Source organism: Odocoileus virginianus, chromosome 30 (genome assembly GCF_023699985.2).
Source record: "Odocoileus virginianus isolate 20LAN1187 ecotype Illinois chromosome 30, Ovbor_1.2, whole genome shotgun sequence".
Lineage (NCBI taxonomy): Eukaryota > Metazoa > Chordata > Mammalia > Artiodactyla > Cervidae > Odocoileus > Odocoileus virginianus.
The window spans coordinates 5,010,392-5,027,300 of NC_069703.1; the positions used below are offsets into that span (position 1 = coordinate 5,010,392).

Here is a 16,909-nt window from a genome sequence, read left to right on the forward strand (position 1 = left end):
CACTGAGTGGGTAGCCATTCCCTTTGCCAGGGGATCTTCCCAACCCAGCGATCAAACCCAGTCTCCTGCATTGCAGGCAGATTCTTTACTCTGAGGCACCAGACGGGTCACACGGAGATGGCCTATTTTTTCAGGACCTGTTGAGATTCAGGGCAGACTGAGAGTGAGGACGCCCTGCGTGTCCAGTGCTGGCTTCTGTTCGGAGGAGCAGCACTCTGACGGCCCAGCCCACTCACTGTTCTCACACAGTGGCCACGACGCACCCCCCCAGAGGCAGCGCAGGACTCAGCAGGGCCCGCTCCCACCCACAGGTCACAGGGCTCCTCTCCCACTGTCCCTGCTCCAGCCGCGACAGCAACGTCTCTGCCACTAAGCCCTGAACACTCATTCTGCACACACATACCGTTTACTGCTTTCTCATCTCAGCTTTTACTTGTTTTTACTTCTTCCCTTTCTTCCTTTGATTTCGTCTCTTGCCTCCTGACACCATGTAACAGACAAAGTCTAGCCCTTTATGGACAACAGCAGGCAATGGTGCTCAACCTCCAGTGTCCTGGCAGCTCCATCTGTGACCCGGTATTTTAAAACAGAACAAAAACCACACTGTGGTAGTGTTTTGAAAATGTACTGCTGCATATACACACCCTTTGTGAAAGCAATATACTATATTGTATGATCTTATCATTGCATACAAAACCAGATCACAGGCCTTGTCCAGGAGAGATACCTGAGTACTGGTACCCAAAAGAAAGGAATGAGAAAAGCACGGGGCAGGGAGATGGCCCCTTCCTATCCCTACAGGACAAATTCAAAAAGACAAATAAATCCACAGCACACAACAGGAAGCTGAAAGGACATCATTTCTAGCAGTTAAGTAGTCTCATTGACAAAAGCCAGTTTTATGCTCTGTATGTGTATACATGTGTGTGGCCACACATATACATTTGGCTACAAGCCCAGAGCAAAAAATGAGACGATACCCCACTAATGCTTATCACGTCTTTCGCTGGGTCGGTGGAAAGAAGGGAAGCCATGAGGAAAAGAAAGTCCAGGTTGGTGAAGTCAGGTAAAGTAAAGAAAAAGAGCACTGCACTTAAAAAGTGTATATCACATTTGTGTGGTCATGTATAATTACATATGTACCTGTACAAAGAGATTAAATTAAATCTGTTAAACAAAGGAAGAAAGGGAAAGAGGAACAGAGGGACGGTGAGGAGGGGCCTCAGACCCCGCAAACCCACGTCCATCTCACAGGTGGGCACTGGGGCGCCTCTGAGGAGAGGGCGGCAGAGCTGGGGTGATTCTGGGTGCCTCGGCTTCCCGGTTAGGGTCAGGTGCTCCTGTGTGCTAAGGAGCCCCGCTTCGGAAGGAATTCAGAGAAGCTGGCCCGCGAGGCCCGCCCAGTGCATGTCCGGGGGCTTCCCGGACAGAAGCGGGAGCTGCACTTAGCAGCGCGCCGAGCTCTCGGCTCTCCCTTCGCTGGTCTGCGGGAGGCGAGACAACGTGCTCATTACTGTGCCCTCGTAACAACACCTGCTATTAAGAACCAAGAGACCCTGGAGAGCAGACTGCAAGTAAACTCTGGCGGCTTTGGCTGGGAGGGTGAGACAAGGTTCTCGGACCACCCTGGAGACCTGGGGGCCGTGTCCTCTAGACAGAGATCCACCCAGGTTTTGAGGGGTCTTCTTTGAGAAAAATAATATAAAACTATATTACTTTTGCATATTTTATAAATACATATGCCCACGTGTGCCTATTGCTAGGATGCCCCCCAGTGCCTCAGAAGGGATGGCACAAGGGAAGAATACGAAGCTTGAGCTTCTAAACTGTGAGGGAAACTGTCCTCAGCCCGAGGGCCAAGACCTTTAGCACCTCAGTGCCCACCAGTGTTAACACCATGACATCACCCACACGGAGATGTATAAACTCCAACAGTTGCCCAGAAGCTTCACCTCATGCCAGTCACATGGGCAGTAATTCCTAGGTCTCTGAACAATACAGATTACTGTAGCAGCTAATGTTCCATGGGATTTAAAACAAGGCCTGGCAATTCAGTCCTTTAACTATGACTACCTCTTAAAATAAATGTGGTAATTGGGTGGGGGGTGGGGAAGGGAGAACTGGATTAGAGATGATGGTGATGCTCACTTATTACTCTATGTAATTCTATGTTATTTACAACCATGCTTAATACTTAGGTTAAATTTGCCAAAAGTTTAAAATTCATAGTTAAAATAGTAAATGAAATAAGACAGAATAGTTTTTATCTCTCTTAAAAAACAAACAACAAAAAAAATTTCAATAAGACCAGAAATACTTACTTAAAAGTACTGTGCCACAAATCTAGCACCAACAACATTGTAGGGTTCATTGCATTCAAGTGATCCCGAATATAACTGCTTGCAGCTAAAAATGATTTCCTCCAAGGCTTTGGAAGAATTTCCATCCTGAAAACAGAGAAAATATTTCATTAGATTCTTTAAAAGTAAAAAAATATTATAATATTTAAAATGCTTTTTGAGTAATACTTTTTTGAGTTTAATTTAAATTATCCCTCATGGTAATAATAAAACATGTTATGTAATTATGTTTTAAAGTATATAAAAGTCATACTTATTATGGTTTAGTATACTTTCTAACACATATAAAATTAGATTTGAATTTTTATCATATAAGGACATTTTTTCCTCTAAATGCTTAATATGATGGAGTTCACAAATAACTAACAGTAATTAAGCAGAAAAGAATAGCTAGCTATGTTTTATGTACATCTTCAAAGATTTTTTTAAAAGGAAACGTTTAAACATTTTATACCCCTATGGTTTTTAAAACATTATAAGAATATAGTCTAGCCTGAAAATCTCCTTAAATTTCACTTCTGACTTAAAGGTCATTACAAAATCAGGAACATTAACATTCTATTTAAAGACATGTATTCTGTAACTGATAGCTAGATGGTAAAGAATCTGCCTGCAATGCAAGAGACCAGGGTCCAACCACCGGGCTGGGAAGACCCCCTGGAGAAGGAAATGACAACCCACTCCAGTATTCTTGCTTAGACAATTCTATAGACAGAGGAGCTTGACAGGCTATCTATAGTTCATGGAGTCGTAAAGAGTCAGACACAAATGATAGAGGGTTTAACAATAATATTTTGTAACTCCTCCAACTTGAATACTCATCTTTTATATATTAAAGATGGGCCATCTTCATCTTTCAGAGTGTATTTAAACATTTATATTTTATGCCTGTAATTTTTTTTTTACTCATTAATTTTAAACATTTAGTCTTGTTGTAATATATAGTAAGTCTAATTCAGTTTGTCATTTGTGGCCATACTACCTTTATAATTACAAAGGATAGTTTTTGTCTATACCTGGGAGAAAAATATTCTCCATAGAAAATATATTGACTCTTTTTTTAGTTGTTAAGATAAACGATTTGGGGCAATTTTAAATGATATAAAAGAAACAAAGCAAAATTGAAGTGGTTACTTAATCACATAAGTTCTATTCAAACTATTTAAGAGATATATTCCTAAATGTTAATTATTTTAGGGAAAATATATAGCAAGTGAATTTTCGTATTATGCATTCTATAGTTTAATCCATGTAATAAAATGATATATGTTTTATAGTTGCACATTTTCTGTAATGTTCCCAATGTGTTTTGAGGCATTCAAACTGCCATCAAGCTTTCATGTCTGCATCATATCTGAAGCCCATGCTAGGAGCTGTGGAAATACAAAGATCTGTATCAAGTTCTTTCACCAGCATACTTTTATTTTAACCACATAGGCATTCATCCGTCAGTACGCCTGCTTGCCTATCCACTTATCCAATAATTTGCAAACATAGTGTGTTGTGTTTAGTCGTGTCTGACTCCTTACAACCCCATGAACTATGGCCTGCCAGGTTCCTCTGTCCATAGGATTTTTCAGGCAAGAACACGGGAGTGGGTGGCCATTTCCTCCTCCATGGGATCTTCACGACCCAGGGACGGAATCCCTGTCTCCTACATTGGTAGGCAGATTCTTTACCACTGAGCCACTTGGGAAGCCCAAACATAACATATTAGGGCTTAAATGCATAAAGATAGTACAATCACTTGTATAAATGAAGTACACAAATTATAAACATAAATATGAGAAAATATAACCAGTGTATAAAGATATCCACACAACAGAGATGATCACAAAGTCAATATACTTAGAGAAAATTGATTGCTTACTCAGCACGATGGGGTGGAAGTTCTTCTACCTTTTTGTCATCATCCTTTTCTCTAGGATCTTTCAAGACAAAATCAACTAAAAGGAAATTGGAAAGTTCCAATCAACTATCTTATAGTAATTACAGTATTTCCCAAACAACTGCAAAACTAACTCCTTTAAAATTGTTTACATTAAGCTTTTTAAAATAATGAGCAATTTGTGTATTTATGAACACAAGAGATTTTTAAAATTTTTATGAGAAAATCTATGATGTCTGTGTCTTTGAGAATGTATGTACTCCTTCTTAATGATGTCCCATTCTTTCATTTGAAAATTACTGCTTTTTAAAAAATATTTATTTATTTATTTTACTTTACAACATTGTATTGGTCTTGCCACACATTGACTTGAATCCGCCATGGGTGTACATGTGTTCCCCATTCTGAACCCCACCTCCCACCTCCCTCCCCATCCCATCCCTCTGGGTCATCCCAGTGCACCAGCCCCGAGCACCCTGTATCACGCATCAAAACTGGACTGGAGATTCGTTTCACATATGATAATTTACATGTTTCAATGCCATTCTCCCATATCATCCCACCCTCTCCCTCTCCCACAGAATCCAAAAGACTGTTCAATACATCACTGCTTTTAATATTACATTTTCCTTTTGAGCTATGTACCACTGAAAGTAGTCTTACTGAAAGTCAACAATACAGAGCAGCAGTTTCCCTTCACTGAGGAAATATAAATATTGCTCTGCTCTCTTTTAAATTGCTTAAGAGCATAGAACTATCTTGTTAAGGAGTCAGTAAAGTGAGCTCCCTCTGCTTCTGTGGTCCTTAATTCAGTTAATTCTATTCTTACTACTTTTCTTTAAGATGCTCTTTCTAAAATGCAAATATGTTATTACCCCTCTGCTTAAAATCTTTCAGTGACTCTCCTTTACCCTCAAATGCTTTTAAGAAGTTGCCTTTTGTAAGGCCCTTACTATTCTGTCCTCTTCCTGAAATGCACCCTTTTATTGATTCAAAAGGGCTTGCAAGCCCGGAAGAGCCTTTCACTTTTGCCTACTACCATTTCCACTGTTTCCTAGCCCATGCACATTTCCTAGTACATGTTCATCCTTCATGACTCCGTTCAGGTGCCCCCGAGTCCTTCCTAACAAGTCAGACATGACCTCTTCTCCCTTGAAGCATGTTCTCGATTTCCTCTCCTCACTGTACTTGCTACTCTGCTTCATCATTTAGTAACCTGTCCATCCCTCTTATTACATTATGAACTCTTTAGGGGCAAGAATTTGGCTCTTTACATGACCGAGACACTCAACAGCAGTCTTAAATGCAATGAATGGTCTCCTCCCTGAAGGGTTCCCAGACCATTTCAAAGCAATATGATTTCTCCCACTCTGACACAGAGTCAGTCATATCAGGCTTACTACCACAAACAACTAGAGAACCTTTTTTTAAAAAAAAGCATAGATATGAAAGACCTGCCTCCAGAGGTTTTAATTCATATGGGTGCAGAAATGAGCCTTTTTTAAATGATGCTGACTATTAGTCAGTCTTAGAGTCTATTGGTTTACACCACGAGTCAGGAAACTTATATAAAGGGTTAGATTGCTAGTATTTTCAACTTGTGAGCCACAAGATCTCTATCACAACTACTCAGTCTCTTACAGCACAAAAGCAGCTATAGACAACATGCAAATGAATGTGTGTAGCTGTGTTTCAGCAAAACTTTATTTACAAAAACAGGAAGTGGGCCAAATTGGGCCTGTGAGCTGTAGTTTGCTAATCTCTGATCCACTGCAATAATTTTGTAATTGATGGCACTCTATTTTATGATATCAGTAATATTAATACCAAGTAACATTAAAATTTTCAGTTATGTTCTTTGTTGAGGGGATATACCCCTACAAATAGAAAGACTGTTTTGAAATTTTTTTGCTACATTTTATTAATGAAATTTGCCTGAGACCTGAAGCAATATAACAGCAAAACAATAAACAGCATAATAAATATAATAGCTTCAAGGATAGATGTTAACTTCAAACTTTTAAAAATTTATCTTTAATATGACACTTTCAAATCATAAAGCAAAGAGAAACACTGATTTACCTATGGATTTTTTTACACTAAGAAGATAATCTTCTCTCATTTCATCAGACAATGCAAGTATGCTGTTAGTGAGGACTTTCAGATGCTGGGGGACTAAATTCAATACATGCTCCAGCCAAGAATCTTCCATTGGTGCTACATGGTCTGTATCAATTCCATGGTGGATATAATAGTAATATCTCTATAGAAAAGAGAGACAGAAATGGAGATGGGTTTAGTACTACAATGGGTTTCCCTAGTGGTTCAGATGGTAAAGAATCTGCCAGCAATGCAGGAGACCTGGGTTCATTCCCTGGGTTGGGAAGATCCCCTGGAGAAGGGAATGTCCACCCACTCTTGCTGGAGAACCCCATGGATAGAGGAGTCTGGTGGGCTATAGTCCCTGGGGTCGCAAAGAGTCAGACATGACTGAGCAACTAGCATTTCACTGCAGTACTATAATAAGAGAAGTATTTATCAAAAATAAAACTACTGAGCAACATTAAAGTTTTAGAACAAAGAATTTACAAATTATAAAAAATTATCTTCTGCAATTCGTATTGCCATTATTTGTGTGTGCTATGTTTATTCATTCAGTTGAATCCAACTCTTCAGGATCCCATGGACTGTAACCTGCCAGGCTTCTCTGTTCATGGGATTCTCCAGGTAAGAATACTGGAGCAGGTTGCCATTTTCTACTCCCGGGGATCTTCCCGACCCAGGGATCCAACCCACTTTCCTTGTGTCCCCTGCATGGCAGGCAGGTTTTTTATCACTGTGCCACCTGGGAAGCCCTGGTATTATTTGATCTCTCCTATATTAAAAAGATGATTTTTATTTCAGGAAAATCAAAGCTCTTGTCTTAATTCATAACTAAGTTATAAAACATGAAGTTAGATTACCAAATATGTAATGTACTAAACAGAACCCATGTGGAAGTAGAATTGTGTGAAAATGGCTTTAAGAACCTTGTATTATTGACAATCAGAAGTAGATATTAAAAGCTGTAAGTGAATCAATATTCCCTATTCATTAATCTCAGAAATATTATACCATAGGATTTATGAAATTTCCAATTGGCCTATTAGTAGTCCATACCATAATTTTACAAATGTTGTTAAATGTGTGCATGAGAAATTCATTTTAAGATGTGACAGTATTTCTCTCATAACAGACATTTAACTTCAATGTATTTTTACAAGCTTTTACAAGTCACTTAGAAAAGAATTCAAATATCAAAGTACTTTCAAATTAGCAATGTTAAAGTCTTTGATATTTACCTTTTAAAAATTTCATATTTGAAATCCTTGAAGAATTATTTTTTCTAAAGTAAGCTGATATGGTTTGTGAAATGTAAATTACATAACTAAGATAATTTCTCATAGAATAAAGACATGGACAAGCTATACATGATGAGGCTAGCTTTAACATAGGAGCAAGGAGACTTGAGATACTCAGTGGTCTTAGGAGACAAAGGAGAGTACGATTTCCTCCATTCATCCAACAGAGCAATTTTATAGAACTTCATATTTACTCCTACATTCACATAGTTCCATAAGGAAGAAGTGCAGAATAATCTCAAAAGCATAAAAGCACCTTCAAGGGCTTCCTTTACTTTAAATTATACTGACAAAGAAATATCCTGTTACCAAGATGTCTTTCTCTATTGCAGAAGTGGTTACTTTTGGAAGTGTGCTTTCATCAGGAGTCACTGAGCCTACGGCAGCATCTTGTTGCCTAAGAAAATGACAAACACACTATTCAAATGTATACAAAGGTCAGTTAGAACATATATCAATAGATTTATCAGACTGTAGTCCATAAAAATGAGAAAAATACATTATTAAACATTTTTAAAATAGTAAAACATTTACTTGGTACCATATTCCTCCCAGATTACTTTCTTTATTCTTAGACACACACCCAGGTATACTGGAAGTGATTTGAAATATCTAAATCAGAGGCCACATCCTTTTTGATAAGCTTTATTCATTCTTCTTCACTGGTCCAAAATCATCTCTCTCCTGAAATTTTATAGAAATGTTCTTGTATTATTCCTGAAACATGTATGACTATTTATAAATGAGGTTTAGAAAAGCACAGATGGGAAAGATTTTGGGTATAGTTTCTTCCAAAGACCATTTCTCAGATTTCTAGGGCTACATTAAAAGTTAGCAACAAGTGACATAGAAGTTCATATGCTCCTATGTATTTATTATTGACTGTTCATACAATACTGTAATGTTTCTAGGTATAATTTACTTCAAAATCTGTGCCAGATATGATCCACATTTTGCGACTTCCTATGGAGAAGGCAATGGCACCCCACTCCAGTACTCTTGCCTGGAAAATCCCATGGATGGGGGAGCCTGGTGGGCTGCAGTCCATGGGGTCGCTAAGAGTTAGACATGACTGAGCGACTTCACTTTCACTTTTCACTTTCACACATTGGAGAGGGAAATGGCAGCCCACTCCAGTGTTCCTGCCTGGAGAACCCCAGGGACGGGGGAGCCTGGTGGGCTGCGTCTATGGGGTCGCACAGAGTCGGACACGACTGACGTGACTTAGCAGCAGCAGCATGGGGCTCCAATGTTCACATCTTCAGAGAAATAAAGTGTTCTCAAACAGCTTATCCTCTTTATCATTGATTGTATCATGCTCCAGATCCCAACTTCATCTGGGATGGATACAGGTTAGTGACAGTGTAATAAAATACTTTTTCCCACTAACTGTCCAGTGAGTGGAGACCGGAAGTTTATTGAATATCTGTCTTAAATATCATACCAAAGTAGGTACCCAGAATGGATCTTCTGACTTATTTTGTCTTTTGAAAAACCAGGAATCCACTATTCTGTGAGCTTTACACTTACTCTTTTCAATTAAATGGACCAGAGGAAAGAGTCAAGGCAATGTCTCAAGCAGTGTATCAGGTCATGTCTCAGTTTAATTCAGTATGTAGTAGATTTAGGAATGAAATCTGCCTAGAAGACTCCTGAAAAAGGTCTAGACGCAGTCAACAGGTACCAAGGAAGGAAATGAATACAAAGGCTAAGAACAAGGAAGTTATTTGAACAGTTTTATGCCAGCAAATTAGACAATTTAAATTAAAAGAACATAAATCCTTTAGGATTTAGGATTTTTGTCTTTTAAGACAAAGTATTAAATGTTTATCAAATGAGGAAATAAGTGTATGAAAGGAGTGGTAAGAGATCGTCAAGATATTCTGTGGATGGAAGGAGAAGGGTTATTTTAACTGCAAAAGAAACCCCCTTATTATTTTGGTGTTTGCATAGTAAAAAGATACTACTGACCATCATGTTCTTCAGGAATCAGGACATATGGGCTCAGATTCTGCCACTATAAAGTATACGACCTTAATAACTGGGTTGTTTTTCTTTTTCATGGCAGAAATGCTTATCTAATTTGCTGAATCCTGACACTCAAACTTCATCCTCTGTGAGAGTAACATGGACCTAAAAGGATGCATCGAGGTTGCGAGAGGGAGGAGATAGGAGGCTGGGGCAACAAGAGAGGCTGCAGAAATTCTTGCCATCAGAATGAAGATCCTTTCAGCTCCAACACTCTATGACTCTACTTTTCTGTGGCCACAGGCAGAAATTCTACTCACTGGGAACAGTGATAGCAGCTCTTTACTGATCACCTAGTCAGGCTCTAAATAGTTCCACATATATTATCTCTAAATCATACACCTACTGTTACAGGGCACAGTGATACAATTATTCCCACTGTGCAGATGAAGAAACAATGTCAAAGAGATTAAATATCTTCCCCTTTACACATCATTAATTAAATACAAAAACAAGGATTTGATTATCCATAGGTGCTTCTACACTGCCATGCTCTCTTTCCATCAAAACAACAGCCCTTTCAGAAATAAGTCAATCAATGCTAGAAACACTTTACTTGGCTAAAGGGAAAATATAATGTATTTTATTTTGCAAAAATGAAAGAACTAAATTGATATTTTTTTCTCTTTATCAATAGAGATTTTTGGTTCAAGATAGTAACACAAACATCTATTTTTTCAAGTTTTTCTGTGAAAATGGTAGTAATGTTAGCCCATGATTGTGAAGCAACTAGAGGGTCATCAGTTGAGGAATTATTTCAACAAACTTCCGGAACATGAAAAGAAGACAGAGAATAGATGAAAAAATTTAAAACACCATAGACTAACTCATTCAGGAGACACTGAAACCTGCCTCAGAGACTCCCAGAAAAGGTCTGAACTTGCAGCCAACAGGTACCACGGGAGGAAATGAGCACAAAGGCTAAGAACAAGGGAGTGATCTGAACAGATTCATGTCAGCAAATTAGGCAATTTAAATAAAAAGAAAATATTCCTAAAAGGCAAAAAAGTACTAAACATGATTCAAGAAAAAGTAGAAAATATGATGAGATCTACATCAAGTGAGCTAACTAGTAAGTAAGAATCTTTTTACAAAGAAAAGTGCAAGTCCAGATGGTCTCACTAATAAGTTCTATCAAATAGGTAAGGGACAACTAATACCAATTCTACACAAATTCATTTGGAAAAAAGAGTAGTTGGAAACACTTCCACCTCATTTTAGGAAGCCAGTAGTGCTCTGATACCAAAGCCAAAGACGTCACAAGATAAGTACAGTAACATATTATTCATTTGTAGACTTGAAAATCCTTAAAATCTTAACAAATGTATAAAAGGGGCTACATAAAAATAAATAATGATGAAGTTAAAATAAATGCAAGATTTTTTTAACACATACAAAGCAATTAATGTAAAGGAAACAGTGTCAGACTTTATATTTTGGGGCTCCAAAATCACTGCAGATGGTGACGGCGGCCATGAAATTAAAAGACGCTTGTTCCTTGGGAGAAAAGTTATGACCAACCTAGACAGAATATTAAAAGCAGAGACATTACTCTGCCAACAAAGGTCCATTTAGTCAAAGTCATGGTTTTTCCAGTAGTCATGTATGGATGAGAGAGTTGGACCATAACGAAGGCTGAGCACCGAAGAATGGATGCTTTTGAACTGTGGTTTTGGAAGAGACTTTTTTTTTTTTTTTAATTTCTTAGACTGTTTATTGCACATGTTGTATTTGTGGGAAATCACGACCTCTGAAGGAACTCGAAGGTCAACTGCATTCTGAGCCGGCTGCAGTCAGGGTGAGCACAGCAAAGTTGAGCAGAAGCTTGCTTCTCTTTAGGTTGCCATCATCTTCTTGATTTCAGCAACAGTTTTCCCAGGATCCAGTCCCTTAGGGCAGGTCCGCGTGCAATTCATGATGGCGTGGCATCGGTACAGAGAGAAGGGGTCCTGCTGCTTCGGCCAGGTGCTCCTCGTGAAGTCGTCTCCGGAGTCGACCATCCAGCGACAGGCCTGCATGAGGACCGTGGGGCCCAGGCGCTTGTCTCCGCTCCACCGGCAGCTCGGGCGGCTGGTACCGCAGCAGGCGCAGAGAATACACTCTCAGAGCCCGTCCAATTTCTCATGGTCTTCTATGGGCGGCAGATACTGCTCCTTGCCTCCCTGGAACTCTTCTTCTTCTTTAAGGCTCGATGGACTTCTACTGAGCATAGAAGTTGCTCAAATCAGGAACGAGATCCTTTATCACATACATATGTGGCAGAGGGTAGATTGTGGAAACTGTTGAGGTTGGTGTCGATCCTGTGGGTACACGCCAGAGTGTTGCCTCCGTTGATGTTCATGGCAGAGGAGCCGCAGATGCCTTCTCTGCATGATCTTCTGAAGGTCAAGGTGGAATCAATTTCATTCTTAATCTTGATTAAAGCATCCAGCACCATAGGACCACAGTTATTCAAATCAATCTCATAAGTCTGCATGTGAGGTTTGTCTCCAGTCTTGTCTGGGTCCCATCGATTGATGGGCAAATTTCTTGATTCGTGGTGCTGCGGCTGCAGCTGTCTGGCCCCACGGCGGGCCTGCAGGCGGGCCCCACCGAGGGCTGCGGCCGGGAAGCTGCGCCTCAAGGAGAGAGCGACCGCCGCCGCCATCTTGGCTCCTGGAGAAGACTCTTGAGAGTCCTTTGGACTCAAGGAGCTCCAACCAGTCCATCCTAGAGGAGATCAGTCCTGGGTGTTCATTGGAAGGGCTGATGCTGAAGCTGAAAGTCCCACACTTTGGTCACCTCATGTGAAGAGCTGACTCATTGGAAAAGACCCTGATGCTGGGAAAGACTTAAGGCAGGAAGAGAAGGGGACGACAGAGAATGAGATGGTTGGATATCACTGACTCAATGGACATGGGTTTGAGCAAAGTCTGAGAGAGTGAAGGACAGGGAAGTCTGGCATGCTGCAGTGCGTGGAGTCACAGAGTGACTGAACTGAACTGCCATATTTAAAAAATAACAAAAATCAAATGATCATCACAGTGGACATCAAAAAAGCATTTCACAAAAACCCAGCACCCACTCATGACAAAACCTCACAACAAACTACCTTAATCTAATAAAGAATATCTTAAAAATCTACATTTAACATGCTACATAAATGTGAATGACTGAATGCTTTCCCATAACATTTGAAATTTCACTGTCATGAGTTTTATTGAACAATGTACTGAAAGATCTACCAAGAGCAAAATGGAAAGAGAAAGAAAAGAAAAATATCTATACTGAAAATGAAGAAATAAATCTATATTTGCAGAGAACATGATTCATATGTAGGAAATTCTAAGGAATCTTTTAAAAAGCTCCAGAACTAGTAACTAGTAAGGTCTCATGATACAAAATTAATAAGCAATTTTTCTGTATACTGACAAAGAACAACCAGAAAATGAAATTAAATAACTTCATCACATCAAAAAGATAAGTACTTAAGAATAAGTTTTTTAAAGTCTAAGATTTGTACATTAAAAATATAAGACACTATTGAGAGCAATTAAATAAAATCTAATTTAATAGAGGGAAACAACATGTTCATGGACTGGAAGGCTCAATATTACTGAAATGGCAATTCTCTCAAAATTGATTTATAGATTCAATACAATGTCTACTATATCTCAGTAAGCTTTTCTTTTTTATAAAAAAGGTGACAAGCTGATGTTATAGTGTACATACATGGAAATGCAAAAGGCCTAGAACAGCCAAAACAATTTTGAAAGAGAATTTTGTGGAACTAAACTACCTGATTTCAAAACTTAATATAAAGTCATAGAGATCAAGACAACATGATAGCAGTGTAAATACAGATAGCTAAAGGGAAATAGAAACCTATATATAGTCAAATGATTTTTGACAAAGGTGCCAAGGTAATTTAATGAAAACTGTCTTTTCAACCAATGGGGCTGAAACATTTGGATATTGATATGCAAAAAAATAAATAAATAAAAGAATCTTAACCCTTACCTTACAACATAGACACTGAAATAAAGCATACATATAAATGTGACAGCCAAAACTAAAACCAGAGTTAACCTAAACCTTCTAAGAAAACATAATATTTACAATCTTGTGATAGGAAAAGGTTCTTAGATATGACTTTAAAAGAATGAACTATTTTTTAAAAATCAATAAAGCAAGCTTAAAACTTTAAACTTTTCCTGCTTTTAAAAATTCCACTAAGAAAATTAAAAGATAAGCCATAGACTGGAAGAAAATAGTTTCAAAGGATATATCTGATAAAGAACTTCCATAGAAAATATATAAAAAACTCTTACAATGCAATAATCAGACAAACAACCTGATTTTTAATAATGGGCAAAAAGTTTAAAATTGAAAAATAAAGGTTTAAATTGACAATTCCCCAAAGAAATTATGTGAGTGCCAAAAAACTACAAAAGAGATGTCCATCGTTATTGGTCATTAGAGGCATACAACTAAAAGCCATGATAAGATACAACAAACAGTACATTTACTGGAATGACAAAACCAAAGACGAAGCATGGGCAAGACTGTGGAGAGATCAGAAACTTCTTTATTCATTCTTATGGGAATGTAAAATAGTATGATGATTTGCAAAAGAAAATTTAGAATTGTCTTAATTTAAACATACACCTCCTATCAACACATAACACAGAGTTTCTACAACTAGGTATCTACCCAGAAGTGAAAACATACATCCATGAAAAGACTTGCATGCAAAACTCATAACAGCATCATTTATAATGGCCCCAAACAATAAACAAGATGGGTTTCAAATACATACTATACAATTCCATTTATGTGAAGTTTTAGGAAAGATAAAACTATAGAGATAGAAAGCAGATCAATGATTGCCTGGGGCAACCAGTGGTAGAGAGGATTAATTGAAATGGGCAAAAGGGAATTTATGGATGACAGAAGTATTCTAAAAGTGGATTTTGGTGAAGGTTGTACAACAATAGAAATTTACTAAAATTCATTCAATGTACATTTAATACAGGTGAATTTAATGGTGTATAAATTATATCTTAATAAAGCTGTGTTTTTTAAAGCCTATATAGAAGACTATGAAAATATAACATTCAGGGGGAAAAAAGGGGAAAGATGAACTGTACAAACACAGATTGCAAAGTAATAAAAAATAAAGCAACACAGGCTTCTCATCAACAATAATACATGCCATCATGTGGATATAGAAAATACTGTGTTGTGTAAATAAAATTTGCTAACTGAGTAAAACTTAAGGATTCTTATCAAAAAAAGATATATCAGGTGATAGATGTGCTAAATTGACTACAGAAATTCTTTCACAATGTATATTAAGTCATCACATCATATATACACTTTAATTTTGTCAATAAAGCTAGGGGAGGCTTCCCTCATAGCTCAGTTGGTAAAGAATCTGTCTGCAACGCAGGAGACCCAGGTTCAATTCCTGGCAGGCTACTGTTCATGGGGTGCAAGAGTCGGACACAACTTAGCGACTAAACCACCACCACCAAATGGGGAAAATGTTAATATTTTTCATTAATATTTTTCAATCTAATGTTTTCCAGATTTGTAGGGGAAAATTACTATTATCCTTTAACTCTGCAGCCAGCTTACTCATCATTTCAAGAGAAAGGCAAAATTAGTAGAGACCCTTATAAAATGGAAGTCTTAGGTTTACTTTCTACAGATTCTCACTGGAAGAGCTACTAAGGGATGGACTTCAGCAAAAAGGAAAATGAACCTAGAGGTGAGAGCAGAATGCAAAGACAATTTTCTAAAAAATTAGAAAACATGTTATTGAATCTAAGTGTTAACTTTAGAAAAAAAAGAGTATAGGGAATTTAAGGACTTGGTAAAACTAAAATATTTTAGAAATATTGGTAGAAATAAAATAAGCAATCACATGAAAAATGAAAGTTCAGAGCTAAGCTAAAGCACTCCAAAGTCCTTTCATATTATTCAGTGAGAAAATGAATCAAATGCATTTTAAACTTAAGAAAATATAAATTACAATGTGTGTGTGTGCATGTGTGTATGCAGTTGTACAGTTGTGTCAGAGTCTTGTGACCCCATGGACTGTAGCCTGCCAGGTTCCTCTGTCCATGGGATTATTTCCCAGGCAAGTGTACTAGAGTGGGTTGCCGTTTCCTCCTCCAGGGGATCTTCCGGAACTTCAGGGATCAAACCTGCATCTTCTGCATTAGCAGGTGGATTCTTTACCAATGTAAAGCCACTTGGGAAGCCCCCTATAAATCATAACACAAGGTTTCAAATGCTAGGGTAACCACTACAACAATAAAAATACATTTTATAACTTTTAAGACAATAGGAATAAAGGAAGAAGATGGAAAATTCAATTCAATAGAAATAATAAAAAAGATTAAATAAGGCAACATATAGTAAATAGAAAATACAAAATAAGCTGTTAGAATTAAGCCTACATATGTAGGAATACCAATAACTAATAATGGGATTAAACATGCTACTGAAGTCCAGAAACTCAGACTGAATTGTAATTAGTCCACCTTACCTGCCTCCTGAGAAACCCATAGGAAGGTCAAGAAGCAACAGTTAGAACCGGACACGGAACAACAGACCTGGTTCCAAATTGGGAAAGGAGTACATCAAGGCTGTGTATTGTCACCCCACTTATTTAACTTATATGCAGAGTACATCATGTGAAACACCAGGCTGGATGAAACACAAGCTGGAATCAAGATTGCCTGGAGAAATATCAACAACCTCAGATAAGCAGATGACACCACCCTAATGGCAGAAAGCAAAGAGGAACTAAAGAATCTCTTGATGAAGATGAAAGAGGAGAGTGAAAAAGCTGGCTTAAAACTCTAACATTCAAAAAACTAAGATCATGGCATCTGGTCCCATCACTTCATAGCAGAGAGATGGGGGGAAAAATGGAAACAGTGACAGACTTTATTTTCTTGGGCTCCAAAATGACTGCAGAGGGTGACTGAAGCCATGAAATTAAAAGACGCTTGCTCCTTGGAAGAAAAGCTACGACAAACCTAGACAGCATATTAAAAAGCACAGACATCACTTTGCTGACAAAGGACTGTCTAAAAGCTATGGTTTTTCCATAGTCATGTACAGATTTGACATTTGGACCCTAAAGAAGACTGAGCACTGAAGAATAGATGCTTTCGAACTGTGGTATTGGAAAAGACTCTTGAGTCCCTTGGACAGCAAGGAGATCCAACCAGCCAATC

At 38.1% G+C, this 16,909-nt stretch overlaps 1 protein-coding gene and 1 pseudogene across 3 annotated transcripts in view; both read right to left on the reverse strand.

Moving 5' to 3' along the window:
* DNAH7 (dynein axonemal heavy chain 7) overlaps nt 1-16,909 on the reverse strand; it is a 258,907-nt gene that overhangs the window by 213,681 nt on the left and 28,317 nt on the right. For all 3 annotated transcript variants that reach the window (XM_070458472.1, XM_070458471.1, XM_070458473.1), the window contains 4 exons: nt 7,959-8,046; nt 6,331-6,511; nt 4,231-4,306; nt 2,322-2,447 (listed from right to left, as the gene is read on the reverse strand). In XM_070458472.1, coding sequence (XP_070314573.1) covers nt 2,322-2,447; nt 4,231-4,306; nt 6,331-6,511; nt 7,959-8,046 — 471 coding nt within the window. The remainder of the gene's footprint in view (nt 1-2,321; nt 2,448-4,230; nt 4,307-6,330; nt 6,512-7,958; nt 8,047-16,909) is intronic.
* On the reverse strand, nt 10,283-12,324 carry LOC110141816 (succinate dehydrogenase [ubiquinone] iron-sulfur subunit, mitochondrial-like; annotated as a pseudogene).